Source organism: Styela clava, chromosome 4 (genome assembly GCF_964204865.1).
Source record: "Styela clava chromosome 4, kaStyClav1.hap1.2, whole genome shotgun sequence".
Lineage (NCBI taxonomy): Eukaryota > Metazoa > Chordata > Ascidiacea > Stolidobranchia > Styelidae > Styela > Styela clava.
In genome coordinates this window covers 25024264-25049892 of record NC_135253.1, presented here as the reverse complement: position 1 = coordinate 25049892, position 25629 = coordinate 25024264, and the positions used below count along the sequence as shown (strand labels likewise).

Sequence of the window (25629 nt, the reverse complement as noted above, 5' to 3'; positions counted from 1 at the left end):
CTGAAAGTTTAGTGAAGTTTTTGCCGATTCGTGCCAAACTGGATTTAAATTTTTTTAGTCGAATTTAACTTCGGGCCCCCCATTGTTTCTAATCGATCAATTGTAAAATACCGATGTTTTTCTTCCAGGTTTGAATCAGCATATTTCTTATTGATACATCAGAATCATGTGTGTTTTGTATAAATTTTGTGATTTCTTTTCAAAAAGATTGTTTACTCTGGATTTTCTTATATTTATTCCATACAAATTAGAGCAATTTTCATCTGCTTTTTGAAGAAAGCAATGTCAGGTGTTTTTTTTAAGTATGATAGAATTTCTCATTATTCCAATTTTATATCGCAGTATTGATAACAAAAGAATAATTGCATTCAAATCTACAGTAGTCATCAATTAATCTATATGTGGTAATGGTCAGATAGGGCTTTTCAAATTCCAAAATCACTAATTCACTCTAGGTTGTCAAGCACAACTACAAATACTCTGACGCACACACATTAAAATTTTGCGCAACTCTAGCGCCATCTGAAGTTTGTGAAATAATTCAAGTTGCAAATTATAAATAGAGGCCTCAGTAAACTATAAAAATGACGGACAATCCGAGGTGAAATATAGGGACAGACGAGGAAACAAAAATTGAATTATAAATAATATTGAATAAAATATAAAAACTCGAAGTTATAGCAGACCGTTTTTGCATTTGGATACTAAGAGTTTGAAATTGAATAGTCCATTAGTTGCTGAGAGAAGTTGCTAATTTTTGGACCAAAAAATCTCGTTTTTTTCATCTTTCAGCTAAGTTACAGGCACGTAATATGAAGTAAAACAGACGTATATCTGCGCAAAGTTACGGGCACTCACCTACAGGAAAGTAAATTTATCTCTGGGCAAAGTTAAGGGCACTCACGCAGAAGTAAAAAAACTCATCTCTGAGAAAGGTTACGTGCACTCAGAAGTAAGGGGGAATTGTTTTTGACCAGTTACGATGTAGATACTAAGATGAAAATAATGAAAAAGTTCAATTCCATAACATATAAATATATATATATATGGATATGTAAATTTATATACTGAGCACCAAACATACTTGGCCTGAAATCTTGTAAAAACATTTTTTCCTCTAGAAAGCACGAAACAATGCTTTTAATACCTGTTCAATTTACCTAATAACTTAATAATCATTAACCTAATAACATTCAATTTTGGAATGCAAGTAACCTCGGTTTCATATTAATCCACGACTCATGACATTAGCACAAGCATTTAAACAAAATATTGACAAACTAAAATATCATAAGTTCCAACCTAACTGTTAACATTTGCATAACATTATATAAATAAAATATTAATAATAAAATTTGATACTTTTGCACATACACACTTCATTGAAAATTTTTAGATAATTGTTCTTTTCTTATTTCTAACCTGATATAACGACTACAAACTAGGTTTGGTTTGTTAGAAGTTGCTGAATGAAACTTGCTCTGTTTGTACTTATGTGTTCAGTGTAATCTGCAATGACATTTTTCATGGTTCTAATAAAGCGAAAGTTTCAGCAATAAAAGATTCTTAATTGCGGATCTTCCAGTCAGTTTGATCTGAAATAGCCTAATACAAATGTAAGTACAATAAATAGAAACAACTCATTTACGTTAAAATGTCGCACTTTTCAAAAAGTCTGTCATATTGTCAATAAATTTGACCATTTGCTACGAGGTACCACTCAGAATGCTGTTCATGTCTCGTGATAAGTGGGACAAGCTCTGGCGGTTGTTTCGTAGAAATTGATATCTTCGCGAACAATTATACTCGTGGAAATTTTATCCGATGTATAGCGTTGCTTCTTATTGTTCAATACAATGGAAACAGACGTAATACGCTCATCGTCTGTTTAGTTTAGGATATGCCCATTTATCCAAGACAGGGCTGAATTTATCTCCAGACAAAGCAGACTGACATCTAGAGGGCTCGACATTCAATTATGATCTCTTATTCATTCTAAGACGTTTTTAAATTGTGATGGCTTGTTCCAGAATAACCCCGGTATTGAAATGCCATAAAACTGATATTTGTTTAATTTTTTATTCAGTTTTTATTTATCAGTATCAGTGTTTATCGCCTGATGCTTCCACAACAAACGCAAATTTTAATGTTTGAGCTAAAAATGGCTCAACGATTTTGTAGAGATTGCGATTAAATTTAGTTTTGGCACGAGGCCTAATTGTTTTTCACTTTTGCTTTTGTAACAATGTAAAAATTGCCCATAAAATGTAACTTTTCACGTAACGCACACATGGCCCGCCGGTCTAGGTGGGCAAATTTTTTGGCCCCTCGTCCGGAAATCTTGCCCTCCCCTTTTTTAGACCCACAAAAAACACCACGCTAAAATGTCGCAGTTTTCAAGAAGGCTGTACTATTGTCATAAATTTTGACCATTTGCTACGAGACCACATAATTGTTTTAAATCAAGTTTTTTTTACCTGTTTTGTTTGAAATGGCTGTACTATTTGATTTTTTGTATTAAATAGGTTGAAGAAAAACGAATGTAAAAATTTACCAAGCGATTCTTATTTGCAATAAATTCGTCAAAACGCCACAAATATCGATAGAGGCTCATACACACCTTATCAAGCTGTATAGTTCAGTGGTTTGCGCAGTAAGACGCAACCGATAAGCCATTACGTGAACGACCCTGCTACTACGAAGCCACCTGGCGAAAATTGAAATGCGATCGAATAAATGAGGTAATAAATTTGTCAACCAGTGCCAAACACACGGGCTTGTTTATTTAGGCTGGTTTGGTTGTGAATATTTTGTTTAGCGATGACATCAGATTGAATGCAAATAAGATGAGCAATTTATTAAATTCTCTATACCGTGGACGAGGTCGTGGACATGGGAACAGAGGATGTGTAACAGCGAAGTCAACACATTGGTAAATGGTAAGTGCTCTACTTACTTTGCAGCGTTGAAACCTTGAAAGGATTATATCCACATGCTGTGTTTAGAGATGGTAGAGGCTTTTGTTTTTGCTGGGACAATTTGTCCATAATAGAATTAAATAACCATAATTCGAAATTGATTAAATTGAGGTTTAGCCCTGTGATTCCCAATGTGGGCGATATCGCCCCCCTACCCGCAACCCCTAATCTAGAAACCACTCGCGAAAAATTACTGGGGTCATTCTGCATACCTACATCACCTATTCATGACAAATCGTAATTTACTGAAATTATGTCAAACATTTAACCAAACATTTCAATTAGATTCGCATATCGTTTCGAAATAGACTTTGTCATTTCAAATTCTTTCATTCATGCCGGAAAATTAAAAGTGCTTATAAAAATATTTGATGCTCCCGAAGTATGCGAACCAAGATGGTGGACATCGGAACGTAACATGGGTAACAGGTTAGGGTTAGGCGATAATTTTTTTCCAATTTTTCTTATTTTAGTCCTATTATCAGTTCGAAGACTAGCCAAGAGCCTCCCGTAGTATTTATACCTAAAATTATGGCCTAACCCTAACCTAGTACACATATTACATTCCGATGTCCGCCATCTTGGTTCGCATACTTCGGGAGCCCCAAATATTTTTTAAAGTTTGGCAGATACCAACATTTGGGACCTGCAGAAGAATGCGCACCATGATGGCGCACAACCTGAACATAGTATGTGTGTACCGGTTAGGATTCAGGTAGTGCGACATCTTGGTGCGCATTCTTCTGGAGCACCAAGATTTGAGATTAATATTTCAGATATTACGGTTTTTAGTGCTTAAATATCGATACTACAAATTGAATGTTGGAAAATTGAATACAGTTATTTATCCCTAAGAATTATTTATCCTTACCCTTTAGATTTTATTTCTAATTTGGTAAAGCTAAACTATTATGTTGTTTTATTCGAATAGAACTTAGCTTAACAGCAATTGTCACGAACCTTTTATTTACATTTGGTTCTTGTTGTGTAATTTGAGGACCTTACTGTGAAAAATATTCAGCTATTTTACTTGCGTAGACCAGTGATATTTATACTTTGATATTTTGAATCTTATTTAATTGTATGTTTTATGATTGACTAATCAAGCATGGTTCGTGGATAAAGCAATATTTCAGAACGTAATCATCTATGGATCATACTTGATCTTGTTGGGAATTACGAACAGAACACAACTATACTTGTAAATATTGGTTGATTTGTTGAATCTTTTAAAACTGAACTCACTTTAGAATTTTACTTGAAAGAAGGTCTAATCTGTTTATATATTTTACAATTTCTGACTAAGATTTCAATTTTTCCTTATTTTCCCTCAAATTGTATCACAAACTGTTAGAAAAAACATTTGATAATTTGAGTGCTTTAATTTTTCTGTTTTTTTTTAGCAACTGAATTAAGCAATTTGGGCCGAATAAAACGCGTGAATGTAGAATCCTATTTGTTTATGTGTATTCTGTCCAAACCTGTTAAAAATATCGTAACATTATCATGTATTGATACGTGATAAGTCTGCGAATGACAAGAGGTGAGTGGTGAGGTATCAGCCTAGGTTTATTGTTATCGAAAAGTCTCACGAAACGTTTATCTAATTTGATGTTGCACTTTATTATTTTTATTTTTATTGTATCCTACAGACCCAATATATCACCAAAAAGTTTACTGTTCAATTTTTTTTCATGGGTACACTTTTATATGAAAAGAGTTCCTGAAGAGCTATTAGTTTCCTATTTCCATATTTCTTCAAGTCACACGGGCCCAAATTCCACCCAAAATGTTTCTTTTTTTAAATCATGGAAACACTATTTATATGACATATACTATGATGCCATATGAGAGATTTGCACTTTTGTATTCATATATTTGAGCATTGCTCCCTTGTTTAGGATTGTGGAACAATTTTTTTTGTAACAGATTCACTCAATGAAAAGAATTTCGTTTTGTGTATATTGTGTTTATTCCTAATTGAGTAAATTTACTTTATTATCATTGTATTTTTTACCCATTTGATTATTTTCTTGATTCGAGTCATTTACTTTAATTTAATGAACTTGAAGTTTTTTGTCCAACAGGGTGCAATATTCCTTACAAATTTTATTGTTTCATTTTGATTAATAGGAACACTTTTATATAGCATATGGGAACACTGTCATACTGAGGATGTCTATTACTTTAATATTTTGAATCCTTTGGGGCCCAATATTGTTTCCGGAATTTGCTGTTTCATTTTTGTTTATGGGAACATTTTTATCTGGCGTATATGAACACTTGAATATGAAAAATTCCTTAAGAAAGATGTTACCCTCACTTTTTTTTAAATTTCCCTCAATAAATTAAGGGCCTGACATCCCAACTCAAAACTTTACTGTTTTATTTTAATTTGAGATATTATTTTTATGCCATATGGCAACTCTTCTATATTGGGGAAGTCTCTAGAAAGCTATTACGTTATTTTTCATATTTTAGTGATCGAATATACACTGAAAATATCAGTTTTATTTGAAATCATGGTACCATTTACATGGTAAAAGTTCCTAGTGTTCTACTCTACTGTTTTTTCATCTATGGGAACACTTTTTATGAAGTATGGGAACATTTTATCAATGGGACTGTTGACGTTTGTCTCCATGTATTTGAGCATTTCTCTTTCGTTTACGATTATTGATCAATATTTTTATGGAACAAATTTACTAAATGAAATGAACTATTCTATCGGTGACCAGCGCCCGATGACGTTACAAATGAGATTGCATTTTGTATTCGTAACATGCATGAAGCCACAGAGCAAATGATAGAAGCCGGTGGTCGATTTAAAACTATATGAGTAGATTACGGAATAAAATACATAACGGAAATGCTGGATGATATTCGCGCAATAGAAAACGCCAGTTAATAAAGCATTGAAACAGGCTTGGTGCGCGGGTTACATAAGGCAGTGGTTCCCAAACTGTGGGTCGCGTGAAGATTTTCCGGGGTCGTCTAATATCTGTCAGACATGCGCACACAAGTGATTATGATTTGAACGTTGAAAAGTGAAATTTGTGCTGGTCGGCAGGTACTGGAAAAGTGCCTAACTTCGGATAAAATGGCATTGTTTTCAGCTTTAACGCGACCATTTATTGTCCAAAATTGCTCGATAGGGCATTCATTTGGTAGGCTATTAACCTTTCCAGCTGATCGACAGGTATTGGTGTTAGTCAATACAATTGAGTGAGAGTGTTACGAGCTCAAATAATATTTCCTTTTTATAGTATTTTTGATCATGTTACATCCGAATGAGTAGTTGATCCTAGTCAAGTGGTTCCCAAACTTTTTAGAGTTGGGACTCACTATTTATTACCACAGCTTATGGCGACCCACTTAACTTTAGTTTAATTTTCTTTTGTTTTGTTATGACATAACACTGAACACAGCAATGGCTAATTATCGCAAAATTACCGTGTTTCCTCGAAAAAAGACCTGGCCTGAAAATAAGATATTAATTTGAATTTTCAAAATGATTTTAATTAAACCCCACTCTTAACATAAATTTAAAATGTGTGGGAGAGGAAAGGTTCATTGGCCTGAGGTAAGGTGAAGATCACACCACTATCCAAGTTGTGTGATGTCACAATTATGACATTTGTCACTTGATTTTTGTATAGGATATACAAATAAAAACAATGGATGTCGGTTTTGATATAATGTTTAGTAAAACATCTTGTGATTTCCTACAATGTAATTTTATTCTTGATAAATGAATACAAAAACCTCTTCCAAAAAAAAAACATATTGTTATTCTTCAAAAGAAAATAAATCTAAATCTTGTCTAAATTTCGGGAAAACACGGTATGAAGTGTTGTACAGTGTACAAAACTGCTATGCGTAAAACAGCCACATGGTCATTTTTTGTGTAGCAAATTTTTGTTCCTTTGAGAAGATCGCAAAATGGAAACTTTCACAGACTAGATTTTTTTTTGAAGATTTACGCATTCGAGTCGCCATACCGATCCTAATAACCAGTATAATTAATCAATGCTTTCTACATCTTGTCACGACCCGCTAAGATTCCTTTTGCGGCCCGCCAATGGGTCGCGACCTAAAGTTTGGAAACCGCTGCCCTAGTCCTTATCTTTACATTCATGATTAATTTGGGTAATGATTTATGAGTAATTATCACGAGTTGAAATTGTGAATCTTGAAAATAATAGCGTGGAGGGGGGAGTTGAGTGAGCTGACCGCCTGGTCATATCACTCCCTCCTCTCTATACCAAACTAATTAAAACTAAACTATTATTTTATTTTGGTCGACGAAGAAAAAAAATTCTCTCTCTCAGTAACTGCAGGCTAAACCGATGTCCCACCCGCTGGTTCGCGAACCGGATTTTTAGCCAGGCTCCGAAAATTTATGTTGGTTTGTTCCTCTGTACTAATGTAGCCGCTTGAGTATCGAATTCAGAAAGCAAATTTGCTTCATTGGCGATTGGCCCTTGATTAGGTGTTTGGCGGGTATTATATATATATAGATTGTCAGACTTGTCCGAGAAATCACACGTTCTAGCATAATAAAAGGCACTTGGATGATTGAATTTTGTGGAAGTTTTTTTCTATTTCCTACTTTCATACTATGTTCTACTTTTGAATTAATATTGGAGAAATCTGTAATATGTTGACATTAAAATACAAAAGACATTGTTGGAATATAATAAATAGGATTTTTAATTTATGTAAATTTAGAAGCAATCTTATTATTTCCGAAGTATCGTACGCTTCCTTACAATTTACCGCATTTTATCAAGTTTGTCTATGTTTTGCCAAAGAACCGTTGTAATTCTGATCTAAGAGATTTTATACCGTGGTTTTCATACGATTCCATGTGTTATTGAATTTCCCCGTTTCCCGGTACATTGCCGGACTCGTCCATATAATTTTTGTGACAATGTTAACTGTCAACGTCCACTTGCCGTCCATAAACAGGTACATTGTTCCAAACGAGATAAATAGAATTGATATAATGATTTTTGAAGGTCGCGAGTACCTGTAATTTTATGAAATTGGGTTCGCGAAAAAAAAAGTTTGGGAACCACTGACATAGGGGATATCTATTTCATGACGGATAAATATGAGAAAAGTATAAAATGTTTACAAATGAACTTGAGGTTCTTGAGCAACAGTTCAAACGCTTCAAAATATCGAATCTACTCATTATCGTTGCGTGGTATCGGTGCATCATATTTTCTTCTGCAGAAATATTTGTGAGCAGAATCTTATTATGTTAAAGCAAATGATGTTCATGAAAAGGTCACTGATTATGAGAATGAAGCTGCGATAGAGAAAGACATTCAATTGGCAAAAACTGATCTCAAATACACTCGCGCAAAATTACCCTGCATATTCGATAATTGAAAATTTGTTACAGATCTTAAAATCGAAATTCAAAAAGTATATGTAAAATTGAAAGTCATTGGCTTCCCCATACTACAGAATAAATATTGGAAAACCGAATACAGGTATTTACTCTTAAGAATAATTAGAATTTATTTCTAATCCGTTGAAGATTATTATTATGTTGTTTCATTCTAATAGAATTAAGCATAACAGCAATTCATAATTTACCAAATTGTCTCAAACTTTTATTTACATTTGGTTCTCGTTGTGTCATTGACGACCTTACTGTAAAAAGATTCGGCTGTTTTACTTGCGTAGACTAGTGATTAATATACCTTGATATTCTCAATATCTCATTACAAGCACATGTCTTATGAACAGCTGATCAAGCATGGTACATAGGTAAAGCAATATTCCAGAATGTAATCATGTATGGATCATACTTGATCGTGCTGGGAATTAGGAACTAAACGCATTTACCTGTAAATGTTGGTTGATTTGCTGAATCTTTTTAAATTCGATTCACCCCATAATTTTACTTGAAATGAGTTCTTATCTGTTTATATATTTTACCATTTCTGACCAATATTATAATTTTTTTTTCACTTTCCATTAAATTGCATCGATAACCGTTAGAAAATACGTGATAATTCGATTGCTTTACTTTTCTCATTTGATTATTTTTCGTGATTCGAGTGATTTACCCTTGTTTTTGCTTTTAATGAACGAGTTTTTTTGATTTTTTGATGTGAGTTAACGTGAACAATTTTCTTGCCAGATTTTAGTGTTTCCTTAATGGGAACACTTTTATCTGGTATATAAAATTACTTAAATATGGAAAAAGTTTCAAAAAAAAATATTACTTCAAATTTTTTTTTTAAATTTCTATCGATAATTATAGGCCTGCTATCCTAAATACAATCCTAAAATCTTACCGTTTTATTTAAATATGGAAACACTTTTATATGCTATATGGCAACTCTTCTATATGGAATTAGACTCTAGAAAGCTATCACATTATTTTTTTATATTCATTTTTAGTCGTTCGGGCCCCGAATATACACTAAAAAGATCAGTTTTGATTCATGGGAACTACTTCATCCTTAGTTACAATTACATGTGAATGCCAGTGATTTTGTTGTATTTTACACAGTATGATTGAACTAACGAGTGATCTTTATATCTAATGATTCAGAACTTTTTATCAGATATATCTGAAATAAATCAGAATTATAATCAAGTGCGGCATTGAGTTATTCTCAGGGTTTAGCGATACTTAGCTTATGTTGGTTCATAAATACTCATCAGCACTCAGTATTCTACGTTGGGTAATGTTTGTTATGCAATATATCGACACGCACCACTTCTCGTTTATGTAATAATACAGCACATGACCATACGCTATATATTGGTAGACAGCTAGTTTGACGCAAAATAGTGAAATTGTCTTTCGAATCTTTCCACAGAAGGAAAAGCATCTGCAGCGCGTGGTCAAATGGGGAATTGAACAAATGCCGGCTGTGGTAACTTCCTTAATGACAAGAGGTTTTCACATGAGTGGCAAGAACAGATTGACCCATACGGCTGAAAATAAATATTTCGTGACTCGTTCTTGCAACGGCAATATTAAAACGGATTTTGACTACCTAATGCTGCCATCTAGCGATAGCAAAACTAGAGAATAATTCAATTTGTTTTCTAAATATCACCTAAATAAAAGTAATTTTGTTCACCGCCGTCTTGAATCAAAACAACTCAATTCCACAACATCTGACATTGAATTAAATCATCCTAATGCTGATGCTTACATCAGCGAAAAATAGCGCGGTTCCCATCCTCTTAATTAGGATCAGTTATTTACGCCCATACCTTACTAAACGACTCCACTAAAATGTTTTCGCTTTTCACTGTCCTTGTCTCGGTGTGTGTTAATCTGTGTAAATATATAAAGCGCGATGCGTAGCTAAATATTACGGTCGCAAGTCAGAGTAGTATTGGTGCGGGTCAAAAAAAAACAAGTCTCGGGTTTGTCGGAAAAGCTGTTCAATGCATATATATGAGACAAGGTCAATCCGTACTTGAGGTGCATTGTACGTTTGAGGCAAAAATAATATTGGTTTCTTCGTCTCAAACGGACGAGAAAACTATAATACTAACAATCTGAGTAAGACGGGATCGCAACAAGAATTTTATTTAACCCTGAACTTTGCAAAGATGTGACCGATACATTCTAACCTCGTTAAAAAGTTTTCGAAGCTTCTTATTGAGAATTAGCTGCAAGCGTGTTCGGGGTATGGACCGCAACTAGACCATTTACTGTGGTCCAACATGTGGCATTTCCTTTTTCCATGATAAATTTAAAAATCGTACCTGCAGATAATATTAGGTCAGTCGTTATGAAATATCTTGTAGCACAAACTGAACTATCCATGGTGGCGGTAAAACGCCCAAGTTGAACTTTGTCTAGTACAGTATTTTATTGCGAGGAATGTTTACTTGACATTTGTAACATCTACTTCAATGTTGTTGTATGTTGTTTACGGTAAGTGGGAGCGTGCTATTTTAGATTTTGCCTAATTGATACACACGGTTTGGCGCCATTTTGCACACGGAACAAGATGATGGAACGAAGCATATTTAAGTACAAGGTCGTCAATTGCTAACAAAGCGCGCAAGGGAGTTCAGTTATGTTACATTCCGCGTCGTGTCTAGGTCACTACAGTACAATACTTTAACCGCTGCTTTTAATCGTCGCTTATATTTATTTTTTTATCTGCTTCATTTTAAACGTTTTTAAGCACCACTCCTAACAAGTACTTTACAAGCGGATACTGACATTGTCTATTTAATTTTCTTCAACTCGGAGGTTTGCAATCGTTGAACTTAAACTTGGGATGACACGATGGCTTGGACAAACATTTTTAGGCCATTGCAGCCATATCTCAATGAAAATTTTATTGAAAATTCTTAGGAACACCTAAACAACTGAATTAGTTTCAAGTCCTATTCCTTGACCTGGACTTCTTTGAATCTAATTCCAACCTATTGATAAATATTATGCTTCCTCGCGATAGAGTGTTTTGTCATCCTGCCAGTATACCTAACCATTAAAAAAAAATTTATGTTAATAATTCCTTCTCAGAAACTTTAGTTATGAGGAGTTTGTTATCTCACAAAGTTAACTTAATTCTTGTGTTTACTTTTCAGTGTTTTCTCACCGAGATGAAGCCTCTTTGCTTCTGAGTTACCAAAATTTTACTCAGAGACGAGTCTACTTTATTTCTGAGTGAGTGCGCGTAACTTTGTTCAAAGATGAGTGTCTTTTACCTCTAAGTCAAATATTCAGTAAAAATCACCGTTAAAACTACCTTCACGCTGGAACTACAAACGAAATACGCCACAGGCTAGACGAGATATAATCCCTCATTAAAAGATAAGAATCGGGTTTAGATTTAAAAATATTTGTGAACGAGAAAAAAAATAGAGAAATAATTTTCACAAAACTTGAAGCCAAGTTCCCGTAGTTCTCTGTACCAGGAAAGGAAAAAAAATATTTTTGAAATCCCTCATACTCGTGTTCATCTGGGCATGTGGCTTCATGCACTCGTGTAAATCGAATTCATCTGGGCGAAGGCAATAGTTATTTCGTTCAAACAAGACAGGGGAATTGGATTTGGAGTCAAGTTTCTTTAACGGAGTTGGAAACCGGATATGGAATGAACCTAGCTTGAGTGGAAGATCTGGATTCGAATTTTAGAATTTTACAATCGTAATTCATTCGATTAAGGGACTTGGGAAAATCTCACTGGTATCATATATAGGCCATAGATAATCATTTTTATTGGGCATTTTGTAATTTCTTTCCGAACAAGGCTCTGTCAAGCATTCATATGTAATGCGATATTAGAGTTCGATATATTGAATGTCAAGAGCCTTGTATTTTACAATTTGAATTTATTTTTATGGCATACTTTGAAATCATAACTCAAGTACTTTATCACTAGATACGATATCGAGTATTGGCCTTAGATATTCGTTTTTATGTGACGTTTTCACACTTTCTCTTCGAACAAGGCTTGGTATAAGCAACCACTGATATGTGATGGCCCACTATTTCATAGAGAAAGATATATAGCTTGTCCAGAGCCTTGTTCTTCAAACACTTATTGATTTGAAGAAATAAGTTTGAGGTAAAAATATTTTGTCACTGATTGATTTGAAGAAATAAGTTTGAAGTAAAAATACTTTGTCACTGAATACACAATCAACTATGGGCCATAGATGAAATAAGATATAAGTAAGGTTTTACACTTTCGCTCCGAGCAAGGTTATGTACAGCTGCCGAAACGTAAAGTACTACTATCTATATAGAGATCGATGTCTCGGCATTATTGAAACACTGGGTGGGGTGATGAGTATCCGGTAATTTATGGCTGCGATTCCAACATAGTGAGGTCCAACCGGTGAGTCTTGCACGATTCATCTTTGGCCCACACTCGATCTATCTTTATTTCTGACTGAATCTAACAATAAATTTATTTGGACAACTTGGATTCAGCAATTCTCAAATTCTTTCTTGTACGTTCGATGTTGTCATTCTTATCTTTATCATCTGGATAATCTTCAGCATTCGCATATGCCTCCAACGACATTTTAAACATTTCAATCGCTTTCTCTATATTCCCCATTCTATCATACGATATTCCTGCAATATTAAGAAAATGTCCATATATTCGATATGTTTGAGGTTCATCTAAATTTCTTTTTATGAGCTCGATCCCGGTTTCGTTCGCAAATTCTTGATATTCACCGCAGTAATAGTAGCAAAGACCGATGCGATATAAACACCAAGCCTCCATATCTACTCTGACTTTATGACTCGAACATTTGATCGTTCGCACGAACTTAAAAACTTCATACATGAGTGGTATCACGTGATCTATGACAAACTTTTTCATTGAATCTTGTTTTGTCATATTTTCAACGACGAGTTTTATTTGGAAAACAGATTGTTTAATTCCTATCGCCGATTGATCTCCCTTGTTATCAAGTCCATGTAGTTTAGCAGCGACGTAGAATGAAATTACAGATGAAATAAACTTTTCTTCTGAATCGAATTTTGTGGCTTTGCCTTTTATTTCTTCGATAAACTGACTGTAGTTTGATATTGATCCAATGAAATCAGTCATTTCAGTAATGAGGGATATCACGTGACTTACAGCTTTTGTTTGTTTCTGTTTTATCATTTCTTCGATGACCAAGCTTATTTGTTCAATGCAAGATAAGATACCTTGCACGGATCCGGGGGTTTTGTTCACCAGCTTATGTATTTTGGCAAGAGCGTAGTAAGCAACTACTGCATGGATGGTTTTGCCTTCATTTTTAAAATGTTCTGCTAATTCCGCCAATTCCTCTGTATCTACCAAGAACTGTTCAAGTCCTTTGTCATTCACGCTGCTGTTGAAGAATCGAGAAAGGAGAACAAGATAGGTTTTCACTGTGTCATCAACACTTTTATTCAGAATATTCGATGAAATTTTGCAGAAAATAACTTTCCAGAATATCGCGATCACAGTGAGCATTGGTCGGAGGTTCCACGGCCTATTCAGGGTTGAAGCTGAGAAAAGAAACATTCATTTTAATACCTTGAAATAATACAGATATCACTGATTTTTTTTATTTGGATTAGAAATCAATACTAGCAATTATATTAGATCGGTATATTGGTTTTTTCATATAGCATTTATCGTTATAGCATTTTTTTATTCAACTTTATCAGATTTTGAAGTTTAGGCTTTGCAGTTTTTCCTCCTATTCATAGTCGAAACCAATTACCTAATGCAACCGATCAAAATCGCAACCTAAAAATAAGTGCACACTTAGCACTTCCACTTAGCTCACCTTCTCTGTTATACATTTCAATCATTTCCAACGACGATTCTTCATATTCTTTACTGAGCTCAGCACTAGCTTCGGTGGACATGCCATTGGTTTGGGAAAAAGTAGCGATTGTTTCTCTCTGATCGGTTTGAAATTCATTTTCTTGGAAAGTTTTAACCAAAGTCTGTGTCGGGGTGTTTGTCTGTTGTAGAATAGTTGTCTGAGTGTCGTTGTCGAGTGCTTGTTTTGGATCCGTTTGAACGTACATTTCAGTACTGGCAAGTGCATGTCCAAAAATGCGTGCAGCAATGTCCGGCCTTGTCTGAGTTTCCATATCTAGATTATAATTGTCTGTTTGCAAATGTATGTCCCTTGTACGTTGTTTGTCCGTCTGTGCTTCCATATCGTAAGTTGGCTTCTTATCCGTTTGATTTATTCTATCCCTTCTGTGAACGAGACTGGTTTGAGACTCAGATTCGGTCACAGGATTTTCGGTTTGAATCATCCAATCTGAATTTAACACAAAAACAAGTATAATTAGCGCCACAACATTTCTAATAGACGTTCGAGTCAATATTAAAAAGGATTGGCTTTTGAGCTGCTCACGTCTGTGAAATTTACATGCTCTACTGAAAGCTTGAAAAAAATTGATAAATCATGTCCTACATCCAATCAAATCAAAAACCTGATTTTTATTTTTTCAAATCAAGAAACTTTACATTGAACTGTTGAAACTATTGTTTGAATCCTTTGGAAACAAGGATCATTCTCTAAATTTTCGCTGCTCACTTCGACGCAATTTTTTAAAAAAAAATTTATGACTAAGTTTGAAACGGGAATCTTTTAGTTAAATTATAGTTACAAATATTTTAAGCAATAATGTGACAGAATAGCGCCATTTCGCGTCTAATACCAGTACTAAGATTTCTGACACCATTACATGTCCAATGAATCCGCTGACATTACTGTTATCACAGATATGTCAATACTTGGTATTCACCGAGTTTCGCTCGTGTAATGTAATGAATTAGGCGAATATGCTGACTGGATATTTAACTTTCTCTCCGGTCACTGTCTAGACCAGTACTTTCCAACCCATGGACCGTGACCCAAAAACTGGGTCGCCTGAAAATCATCAGAAGGGCCTTTTTTCGGCAAAAAATTAAGATACTGATTTTAATTTTTCATTATTTTTTGTCTGTTTATTTTATATTGGGTATTGCGGTATTTCTCAGTCTATTTTGCCACCCACGATTAAAAAAAAACTCGCTGATAACAAGCAAGTGCGGCATTCCCACTTCGAATTGGTCTATGGGAAAATAAATATAAAACGATTGTTTAGTATTAATAATTCAATTTTTCAGCCATCAAATAACTACAAAATTTATTTTCTAAGAAAGTTTGGGTCGCTTGAGAAAAAGTTGGGAATAACTGGCTCAGCGTATATCATTCGACCTAAGTGAAGTCTTATACAAACAAGGCTTGAAGTTAGTAAGATTGTAAAGACTAATACACGAATAGCCATTATTACATTGCCTTTGAGTGAGACGGTTTTATTGGAATGGGTGTTTGTTCCACCAGGGTCATTGCCTCGTCAGCATGATTGAACAAACTTACTTCTGCGAGATTTTCTTCCTGCTTTTCTAGTAGACGTCGATTTCTTATACGATCTGTATTTTTGATGCAAAACTAAACTTCCAATGCTGCTCAAGGTGCTTTCACTGTCGCTTTCTGAAATTAAGAATTAGGGATATGAAATATATTTGTAACTTTATTTAATTGCTTTTGAGGTATTTCTAAACTCATTGCTGTAGAGCCGAAGGTTGACCTGTTTCATATGATACGGAGGATGAGTTGCATTTTTAGTCTTCACAGAATCTGAAGTAGGATGCTGAATCTCATTTCTTTATGACTGAGCTTTAATTTTAGATGTTCAATGAAGATAATCTAAGTCAAAAATTTCAGTCGACAAGCATTTCCAAAGGATGAATTTAGGAATATTGGGTGTGACTCTATTTTGATTTAAATTATTTCTTTTTTTATTTTGGGCGAGAGGCAACATCTCTGTGTAACCCGGAATACGCATTTTGTCTTTCATTTATCTACCAGGCAAATCGTTTTTAGGCCAAGGAACACGTCCATCCCGTTGTAACATTATAGATTGAACATCTTACCTTTATTCGATTCAGTGAAATTGAAAGATTCAGCGCTGTATTCATATTCGCTTGTTTCATCCAATTGTGATAAATATTTGGCATCTATAATTAATAAATATCCATGTTTCAACTTTCCATTCAGTTGAAATTTAAATCTCTGAATTCTATAATATTAGCTTTATTTAATATTTAAACTTTTCAAATTAGTCTTCATTCTTGTGAGCAACATTCAATTATTTGGTTGCAAATGCAAACAGAGACATGGAACCGGAGTCTGGCATGTTTTCATTTATATTGAAGCCGTAGCCATAATTTTATTTCAATACTCTCCAAGTGAGGCTTTGTAGCAGGAGTTGGAATTCGGACCCTATGAGTCAGAATCTCAAGGCAATGATCAAAATTAAAACTATCGATAGAAATTCAAAAATTATTGAGCCGTTTATTCTTAACATAGAATAAAGAAAAATCCTTAGTTATTATAGTTTGGAGTCGGGAGTCAAAACTTCTCAATCCGGATTTGAATCCTCCACGGCTCGAGTGATAAGAATGCAAATATACTCAAATAAAAAATCAGCAAACTAAAGCACCAACCTGTACTTCTTGAACGTGCACGATTTGTTTGAAGTCTTCGCTCGTTTCTTTGATGTGTTTGAACTGGTGATTGGGATATCGATCTCAAAGATGACTGAGGTTGGTGGGATGCTGATCTTCTTGGACCTGGGTTGAAGGAAATAAATAAATCTATTTCAACATGGGCCGTCAAGGAATGGAATAAAAATGTTCTGAGTTTATTGTGAAATGGACGCTTTGAAATGGTATTGAAAATATATGCTGGGTTCACCATCTAACATTAATATCACATAATATCAAATCATATTTTGAATCTAGGTTTATTAAACCCACAACAAAAATGTGAATGTAATGAATATTAATACGAATATGAAATGCAATAGCATAGTGGGTAGCGTTGTACAAAACTGAGCATATGGACGTAAACAATAATTCGCCACTTAGTGGCGCAGTTTCATTTAAAATTTACTCAAGTGCAACGAACTTGGAGAAGAAATGAAATACAATGGCATTGTGGGTAGCGTTGACCGAAACTGTGCTAATGGACGTGAACAATAAATCACCTCATGGTGGCGCAGTTTTATTTAAGATTTACTTAAGTGCAAGAAAATTTGAAAAAATGAATGAAATGCAATGGCATAGTGCGTGGCGTTGATATATTTTGTGCTAATGGAATTAACAGATAATTCGTCACATGGTGGCGCAATTTTAGGTAAATCTACTTACGGCAAGTGCAAAGAAATCTTAACCAAAAAAATTGAATGCAATGGCATAGTGCATGGGTGGGCAACCTCGCGTGCCAAAATCGACAAAACATAACGACAAAATTCTTCAGCGTGCCGAACAAAATTAAAAACTTTACTTTGCGACTTCCAACGCAAAAATTCTTAATAATAAACCTTTAACATGTACAGACAGATTTACTATTCGGGAAAATATCAGTCCCACAAATAAATTTGATTGCTTTTCATTTACTGTATCAGCAAGACTTCGGCTACTGCATTACCGCTGATAATGCTTTAATAATGGGTTTACATTCTGTAACTTTCAAAGGAATATAAAAACTACCGGTTTCATCCTTCAGGATAATCCTATTACGAGACCTAATAAAGTTCATAACTGAGAACAGAGATTCACTAGCATATGTAGATTAAAACATGAAAAGTAATGCAATCGCAAAGTTTTTGAGACACGAAAAATGTTCGGTAACAGCATCCCAATCATGCAATAGTTTTTTTTTCGCACTTCTCTCTTGTATATCCTTCCCTAATCGCTCATATTTCATTCGAAATTAATTTATAACCGTATTATCACCCGAACTGTGCTAATGGACGTTGGCATCATCCATCCAAAAAAGGGCTTTTAAAGTCGTCATCCAAATTATTTAGCTGACCATTACAAAACCAACCTTTTAAAATAATTAATGCTGAATTAACGACCTTATACATGTAAAGGTCAGATTGCCTTAAGTCTTGTTTAAAGTTAGAGTAAAAAGAAATACATAAAACACCAAAGGACAGAATAGTTTTATTATATTTTAGAGCAATGGGATGAACTTGGAATATTCTTTTCCTAATAATGGATCATGCGTCTAATATGTATGAATCAGGTAGCGCATCGCGATTTATTGCCAACACTGAAAAGTAGCAGCAGTAATGTTGGCGTCTTATAGTCCGATTCTGTACTGGTGCGGCTTCTTTACCTGTTGTTTTGGGTCTTGCTCCAGATGGTACGTTTGCATCTAGTCTATTTGAAGGTTCAGGTGGAATTAGTGGAAATGCTTCTGATTTTTGTGGATTTGAAGGAGTGGCGCTTTCTAAATATAAATCAATTTAATCAAGCATTTGTAACGAGAATAAAGCGAACTGTAGTGTTCGAACCTCGGCAAACCTCACTCCACCTATATTTCAAATTTTGGGCCCAAGGATTTTGGAGATCACATTCGTCAAGACTGATTGAATCATTTTCATTTATATTCCTATATAAATATATCTTCTTGAACTAGGGCCGGAGAAATAGATAGAGATATTGTAATGTAGACCAAAGCCAGAACATAAAATAAATTTTTTTTTAATTATTCATGGCTTTAAAAAATATTGGGTTATCATGATCGGAACAATCTTTTACTAAAAACCTATTTTATTTGGAATTTAGGTTTGGTAATTTCAAATGAAAATCTAAGAAAAAGACAAACTGGAGAAGTAGATATACTGAATGGTAACATAATCACTCAGCAAATGTCAAGTGATAAAAGATCAAATATACACAAGTGAATGACAAATCGCCGCAAGATGACGCTATTTAACTTACAATTCACATATGTGGGAGAGAATGAAAAAAATGAAAATGCAATGGCACGCTTGGCAATCTTGTTCAAAACGGTATCAATTTTTATCTGTAATGGGGAAACCAACAAACAGAATTATATTAGATATTTGCACCTGTTGTTTTGGGTTTTGCAACAGATGCCACGTTTGCATCTCGTCTATTTGATGGTTCAGGTGGACTTCTTGAAAATGCTTCTGCTATTTCTGGATCTGATGTAGTGGGGTTTCCTAAATGTGAATCAAGTATTTAAACTTGAAGCTGAATAAAACAGAGTGTAGTGTCCGCACCTCAACTACTCCGCTTCACCCAAATCTTAATTTTTAACTATAACTAGGATTTTAAAATTGAATGAGGCCACTACAAATGAGTTATTTTCATTAAAATCTCTAAAGATATCAGGATTCAAAGAACGCGAACTTTTTAGCACTTGACTACAGTCGAACTTTTTAGCACTTGACTACAGTCGATCTACGGTTGAATATACTGAATTACCTGTTTTTGAGACTTAGTGAATAAGAAGTAGACCCGTCAATCAATTTGATTTTTTTTTCATACATACTCGGACAATCGATCCCAAATTTTCAAAACTTGGAGTTTGAAAGCGCTTGTCGGCCATAATTAATTCCAACATTTTTATAAAATCCAAGATTTTTCATCGAAAATTTTACTGTTTTGTCCCAAATCATGGGAATATTTAATGGAATGTAAGATGAATGATTAATAGAACGAATTTGAGGTACATCCGAAGTATGTAAACCAAGATGACGGACAACGCAACGTAGTATGTGTACCAGGTTAGGGTTGTGCCATAACGTACAGCAGACAGGGCAATATATATGCCAGTTTGGATAAGATTTTCCACGTATTATGACGTCGAATATTGATACTTACCAACTACTTTTGGAGTCGTGACATTAGGATTCAATGTTTCTTCGCCAACGAAACTTCTTGCCACAGGTGAACGTGGAGTTGTTGCATACACTGGTTCTCGATAGGAACCTGAATATAATAAAAAAAAAATAGTAAAATAGAAATTACAACAAAAATCATAAACTCATCTGCATCATATCCGAATTGATTGTCAAAGAAAAAGAATTTAATTGAGTCTAGAATTCATGTGATGGTGAGACACTGTTAATAAAAAAAATTCGACGAAGAATTCAGATTGAGAAAGAGCGTTTCAACCATAACAATGCGTATTCGACTTATCAGAAGGCTAAATTTCCTTTCTTTTAACTGCTGAAACTAATTTTAACATTTTTTGTTTCACCTGGAAGGTTCTGTGGGAGGCTTTGAAATCCCCAGCATCGATCAAGGCTTTGGGAGGCAGCCAACTATATATTCAGAGATATTATTATTTAATCGGAACAATCGCAGTTTGGAATTGCATACTTAATTCATTACAGCTTGCAACACCTTTTCAAAAATATTTTCAAAAATTTCCACGGAGTTTAGTAATTTTTGCTCGTTTTGAAAATAATTGAACCACCACTTGGCTATAAGACGTTCTGGTGTTTACGGCATAATAATGCTATTCTCACCTCCCCTGTTTGTTTTTTTCTTTGATTTTTTCTTTGGCTTTATTGAATCAAATACTTCTGGTTCGTTGGTTGGCACTGTCGCCTCGACCTCTTCCAGCTGTTCGTTTCCGGGCAATGCGAGAGGTTGATTGCTGACTAAAATTCTACCAGGATGGAGAGCTGTGGCGACAAAAACTAGCATTAATTCCATGATCAACATCAGCCTATTTTAAAGCAGGAATGCGGGCCGAATTTACACTCGAATTCGAATTACAAGCCATTCCGAAATTATAAAAATTTCTATATTGGCTCTCGAATACAAGTTGATGAGAATTTTGACTCCAGCGCCAAACTTGAGAGAAAAAAATTGATAACAAACTAGGCCTTTTTAATTTTCTGCTGTGAATGCTTAGAAATCTAATTAATGCTTCGTGGTTTTATGCGGAATTTTTCACTTTGATTCGACAAAATTTCAAATTCGAACGTGAATTCCAATAATAGTTTTGAAATTCGAGTTCAGGTTTCGATTCTAATATCAATAAATACAAGTCTGATTTCAGTTGATATTTCACTATTATGAGATATTTTTTTCGCCATCGAATAAGGCTGACGAGCGGCGATTATCAAGAAGAACGCTCACATGTTCAAAATCTTTTGGGCTTTCAATATTACTTTCTGATCATTCCTATTCACAGCTTTGGTGAGGTGGGAGGCCAAATGTTTGACTGTCACTAAATATTTTACATGATACCCAATCACGCCTTCTGCTCCTAAACAAGGCTAAGGCTAAAAAGGGAGGCCAAAAAAGGCCACTTATGCGCAACAATGAAAACTGCAATTATTCGGGAGAACCCATACTTTCCGGTTCAGAATTGCCTACTTAATTCATTAAACCCAGGGTGAGGTGGACACACGACATATGAACCCGACATTCGATACTAACACATAACCAGATACATATCTCACGATTTAACCGCTAGCAAGGCCATCGAGCCAAATATCAGAATTTTCGGGATTGTAAAAAAAAAATACAGAGCCACGGCTTTTCCACATTGAACGGTTATAAGTTTGACACTAATTGGTTGTGTCACAGCAAATCTAACACAAACCTTCTCTTTCTCCTTCTTCATGCCAAGGCAAAGCAGGCCGTTGTTCGGGACCGCCTATTGCAGGTACCTGGGAACTACCAGATTCCTCTTCACCAAGCCAGGCTAGGGCTGCCTGTTCCCCTGGACCCCCGATTGCAGGAGGTTGTTGTGACCCTGGAAAAAAAAACAAGTAAATTTTAAATTGACAGCGAGAGATTGGGATATTTTTAATTTTACACGACGAGCATTCATGGGTATTGAATAAAAATTATTGATGTTTTACTTGTTGACCATCATTGACGATGGTTGATTGACAGGATATTTTTAAATAGATGTTTTAAAAACTTCATTGGCTGGTTATAATTATTCTCTTTTCGTTCTGCATTTCACTTTAATATTCAACCGATTGCAGTTTAAACCAACATTAAATTTTGAGTTTTAAATATTGCGCCACCATGCGGATTCTTCGCCATCAATTTCACAGATGATCACGATCAGACGATGACGGCCGTTCATACATTTTTGAAATGGGGGAGTTTGTAGATGAATATTTACCTCCTACAGCTCCAATGTTTGCGTCTCTTATTTCCGATTTCGATCTGTAAAAAATAAAAATTCAGATAAAGGTGAATGCAACTTTGAACACAAAAGAAACTTTGTAGTCGTTTGTTTATAATTTTAATCATTTTAGATTGATTCACCACTCAGTAAATTTTGCCAAATTGCAGATGTTGCTGTCTTTCCCTAATTATTGGTGGCTAGCTACGTCTAAATGAATATTTGTTGGAAGCATTTATAGCGAAAATGCATAAAATATCATAGGTTTGCAGTTACCGGTTGAATCTGGTAAAGTAAGGTTATTTGTAGTACCGACAACGTATTTTGACAACATGAATTTTATTTGTAACTACTTTATAGGTATACCTCGAAAAGTGACTCGCTACTCACAATAGATACTTGTACAGAACATGGTATTTCTGCGAACATGAGAAAAATACATCAATTTGAAAGTCTGCATTTGTATTATCTAGTTTGGGTGTACTGGATGTCTCATTATCGATATGATTGTAATGTGTACATGAATGAGAATTATAGAATATCCACCGATTTTGCTCACTATTTTTAAGTATTATTACAAGCTTGAAAGCCTAAATATTATTCAATACAGTAGACGAGTATATGTCTGACACAACAAGCGACAATATTTGCATTAGTAAACGTCATTAGTTGCGCACGCGGAAATGCCGCTCCTTTGTTTGTTTTAATCTCAAAGCGCCCGTACAGCCTCTGTGCATATCAACGTATTTTATAACCCCTCGGCCGCCATAACTCAGCCGCTACATATAATTTTTAAGTAATATTTTCAAATAGTTGAAATATTTGCTTCGACATTGGATAATTTGTAGTGGAGTGCAATGCAATTGGGTAAATGTATATAACGGCAACTGTTTTTCTACAGAAAAAATTGAGTTTAGCTTTGTCTGGATCAATAGCTGAAAAATTTTATATCCCGAAATAATAATCTTCAATTGCCGACAAGTCTAGCAAATGTATTATGCTAGAGCTAGTTAGTTAATGCTTGAAATAAATTATACGTCCCTCTCTTCTAGAATCTCTACAAATGAACCTCAGGCGACCGTTTATTAACAAAATTATCATTTACCAGTGCATTAATCCTGCCATAATTTTTGCAAACCAATGAGCCTGATTAAAGTTAAAAAGTTCATTACCCACCCTACGACATCTCCTTGAAATACTGCGTTTTGATAAACGGCTCCCTGATAATACAGGTTGCGATGATGATGGTGATGAACGTGTTGTTGTATGACGACAGATTGTCCACCCTGTGTGGCTGGTGGGTGTTGAACTGCTCGTTGTTGTGCATGTTGCTGTTGTACCGGCTGTTGTTGGGCTGGTTGCTGAACAACTGCGGGACCTGAAAAAAAATATAGTTTAAGCGACTGTTCATTTAAGTCAGCATTATCTTTTTTATTTTATTTCAATAAAGTATAAAACAGTGAAGCTTAATATCTCACACGTATATCTTGAATCAGCTTAATTGGATTCATTTTCTGCCCAAATAACACTGAAGGATTTTAAGAAATACAACCCAGCGCTTGGCCGCTTTACAGATTTTTTTAAAAATAAATTGCTGATGTAAAATAAAGATTTACTTTAAACTTTAGAGACAGAAACGATTTTATCAATCCTACTTGAAACCTTTACCACGGCTTGGTTATTGTAAAACTAAGCATCAAAGTTTTACCTCTGGGAATCTAAGTCGATCAACAATTTCTATAAATTCTTTACCACGCCATTGCCATTGCTGTTAATTTTGTAAATAATATTTGAAATCTACCGAGTCCCAAATTGCAATAAAAATAATTTAGTCACCGAGTCGTTCATCAACAGATATATGGACTTGTTGTGTATTTGTTACACTTTGAGTAAATGTCAACTTGTATACAATAGCTGAATTATGGGTACCCTGTGTACCAAGATGGCGGACACCGGTACGTAGTATGTGTACCAGTTTGAGGTCAGGCCGTGATTTCAGGTACAAATACTACGGGAGTCACTTAGCTAGTCGCCGAACTCGTATTAGAACTGAAATAAAGAAAATTGGAATATAATTTTGGCCCAACCCTAACCTGGTACACATAATACGTTCAAGTGTCCACCATCTTAGTTCACATACCAAATTATGTGCAATCTCGAAAGTATTGATTTTGAAATCATAACTGTACAATATTTGGGTCATTGAGAGTACAGCAGTGTCTAACCACTTACTATTTCCCTATGTTTTGTGTTTTGTATGCACCAACTTTCAGCTATTATTGCAAACGACTTACTCAGTGATTGAAAATTGCCTTTACGTTTTTACAAAATGTAATATGTGTAATTCATACAAACATAACTCTAGTATTGTTGTATATGTAAAAGTCTCCGTCGGTCAAAGACTCTAAAAAGAAGTTTTATTCTCACCAAACAAAACGTTACTAAAGATTTCTCACCTACTCCTGGTTCTTCAACTTGACATTCCTGTCCTGAACCTTGCTCTTCATGGATCTCATCCTCAGGACCCAAGTCCTGAATCATAGGTCCATGTTGTTGTTGATATTGTTGTTGTTGTTGTTGTGGGGATTCGTTTCCTGAATCGTCGGTGTCATTGCTGGAATTGGTATCAATGATATCGGACTCGATAGTTTGTTGAACAGCTGGATCTGCCTCGATTGTTTCTGGGTTAGTAAAATTGGATTTGTCTGTTTGTTGATCGATAGATTCGATTGTTTGTTGATCGATCAAACTAGGATCGATTTGTTGTTGTTCAGAGTCGGACATTATTTTAGATTTCTACTGGACTATATTTCTGTAACAAATAAAAAAGATCTCAGCTTAGCCAAATCTGTTAATATGTATTTCTATCACTTGTACTAAATGCTTCGGTACCAAAACAGTGAATATAGAAATACTTTGACGCATCCAGTAATGGGCTCGTGTCATCGACTTGTTTCCCTCATTATATATCAAAAAAATAGCATAAACGAATTTTTATTTCGTCAGCGATAACCAAGTAATAAATATTCACCATTGCAATGTAATACAGCATAATATTGATTTTAAAAACATTTTCTTGTTTGTCAAAATACGTTTATACCGCTCAACCAAATCAACTGATACCAGAATCCGTACAAATTCTCAAAATGTATTTCCTCTTACAAAACAC

The 25629-nt window shown here is 34.8% G+C and overlaps 1 protein-coding gene across 1 annotated transcript; it reads right to left on the bottom strand.

Moving 5' to 3' along the window:
* Positions 1-12895: 12895 nt before the first annotated feature.
* LOC120326628 (uncharacterized) lies at positions 12896-25268 on the bottom strand. The gene is made up of 13 exons (XM_078111984.1): positions 24917-25268; positions 23637-23838; positions 22458-22501; positions 21924-22076; positions 20836-20994; positions 20186-20293; positions 19408-19521; positions 18669-18782; positions 16988-17113; positions 16415-16498; positions 15858-15971; positions 14262-14750; positions 12896-13977 (listed from the first exon to the last, which is right to left on the bottom strand). Exons 1-13 carry the CDS (start codon positions 25242-25244, stop codon positions 12896-12898), a joined length of 3117 nt encoding a protein of 1038 aa, XP_077968110.1. The 5' UTR covers positions 25245-25268.
* Positions 25269-25629: the final 361 nt, after the last annotated feature.

What these genes read in the sequence shown, in the direction of transcription:
- LOC120326628 (XM_078111984.1), bottom strand. Translation starts at nt 25,244, where the DNA reads ATGTCCGACTCTGAACAACAACAAATCGATCCTAGTTTGATCGATCAA. An exon ending in TTTCAAGGAGATGTCGTAGG is followed by an intron (nt 22,502 to 23,636) that starts GTGGGTAATGAA and finishes TATTTTTTACAG; the next exon opens with ATCGAAATCGGAAATAAGAG. An exon ending in GAAAAAAACAAACAGGGGAG is followed by an intron (nt 20,294 to 20,835) that starts GTGAGAATAGCA and finishes TATTATATTCAG; the next exon opens with GTTCCTATCGAGAACCAGTG.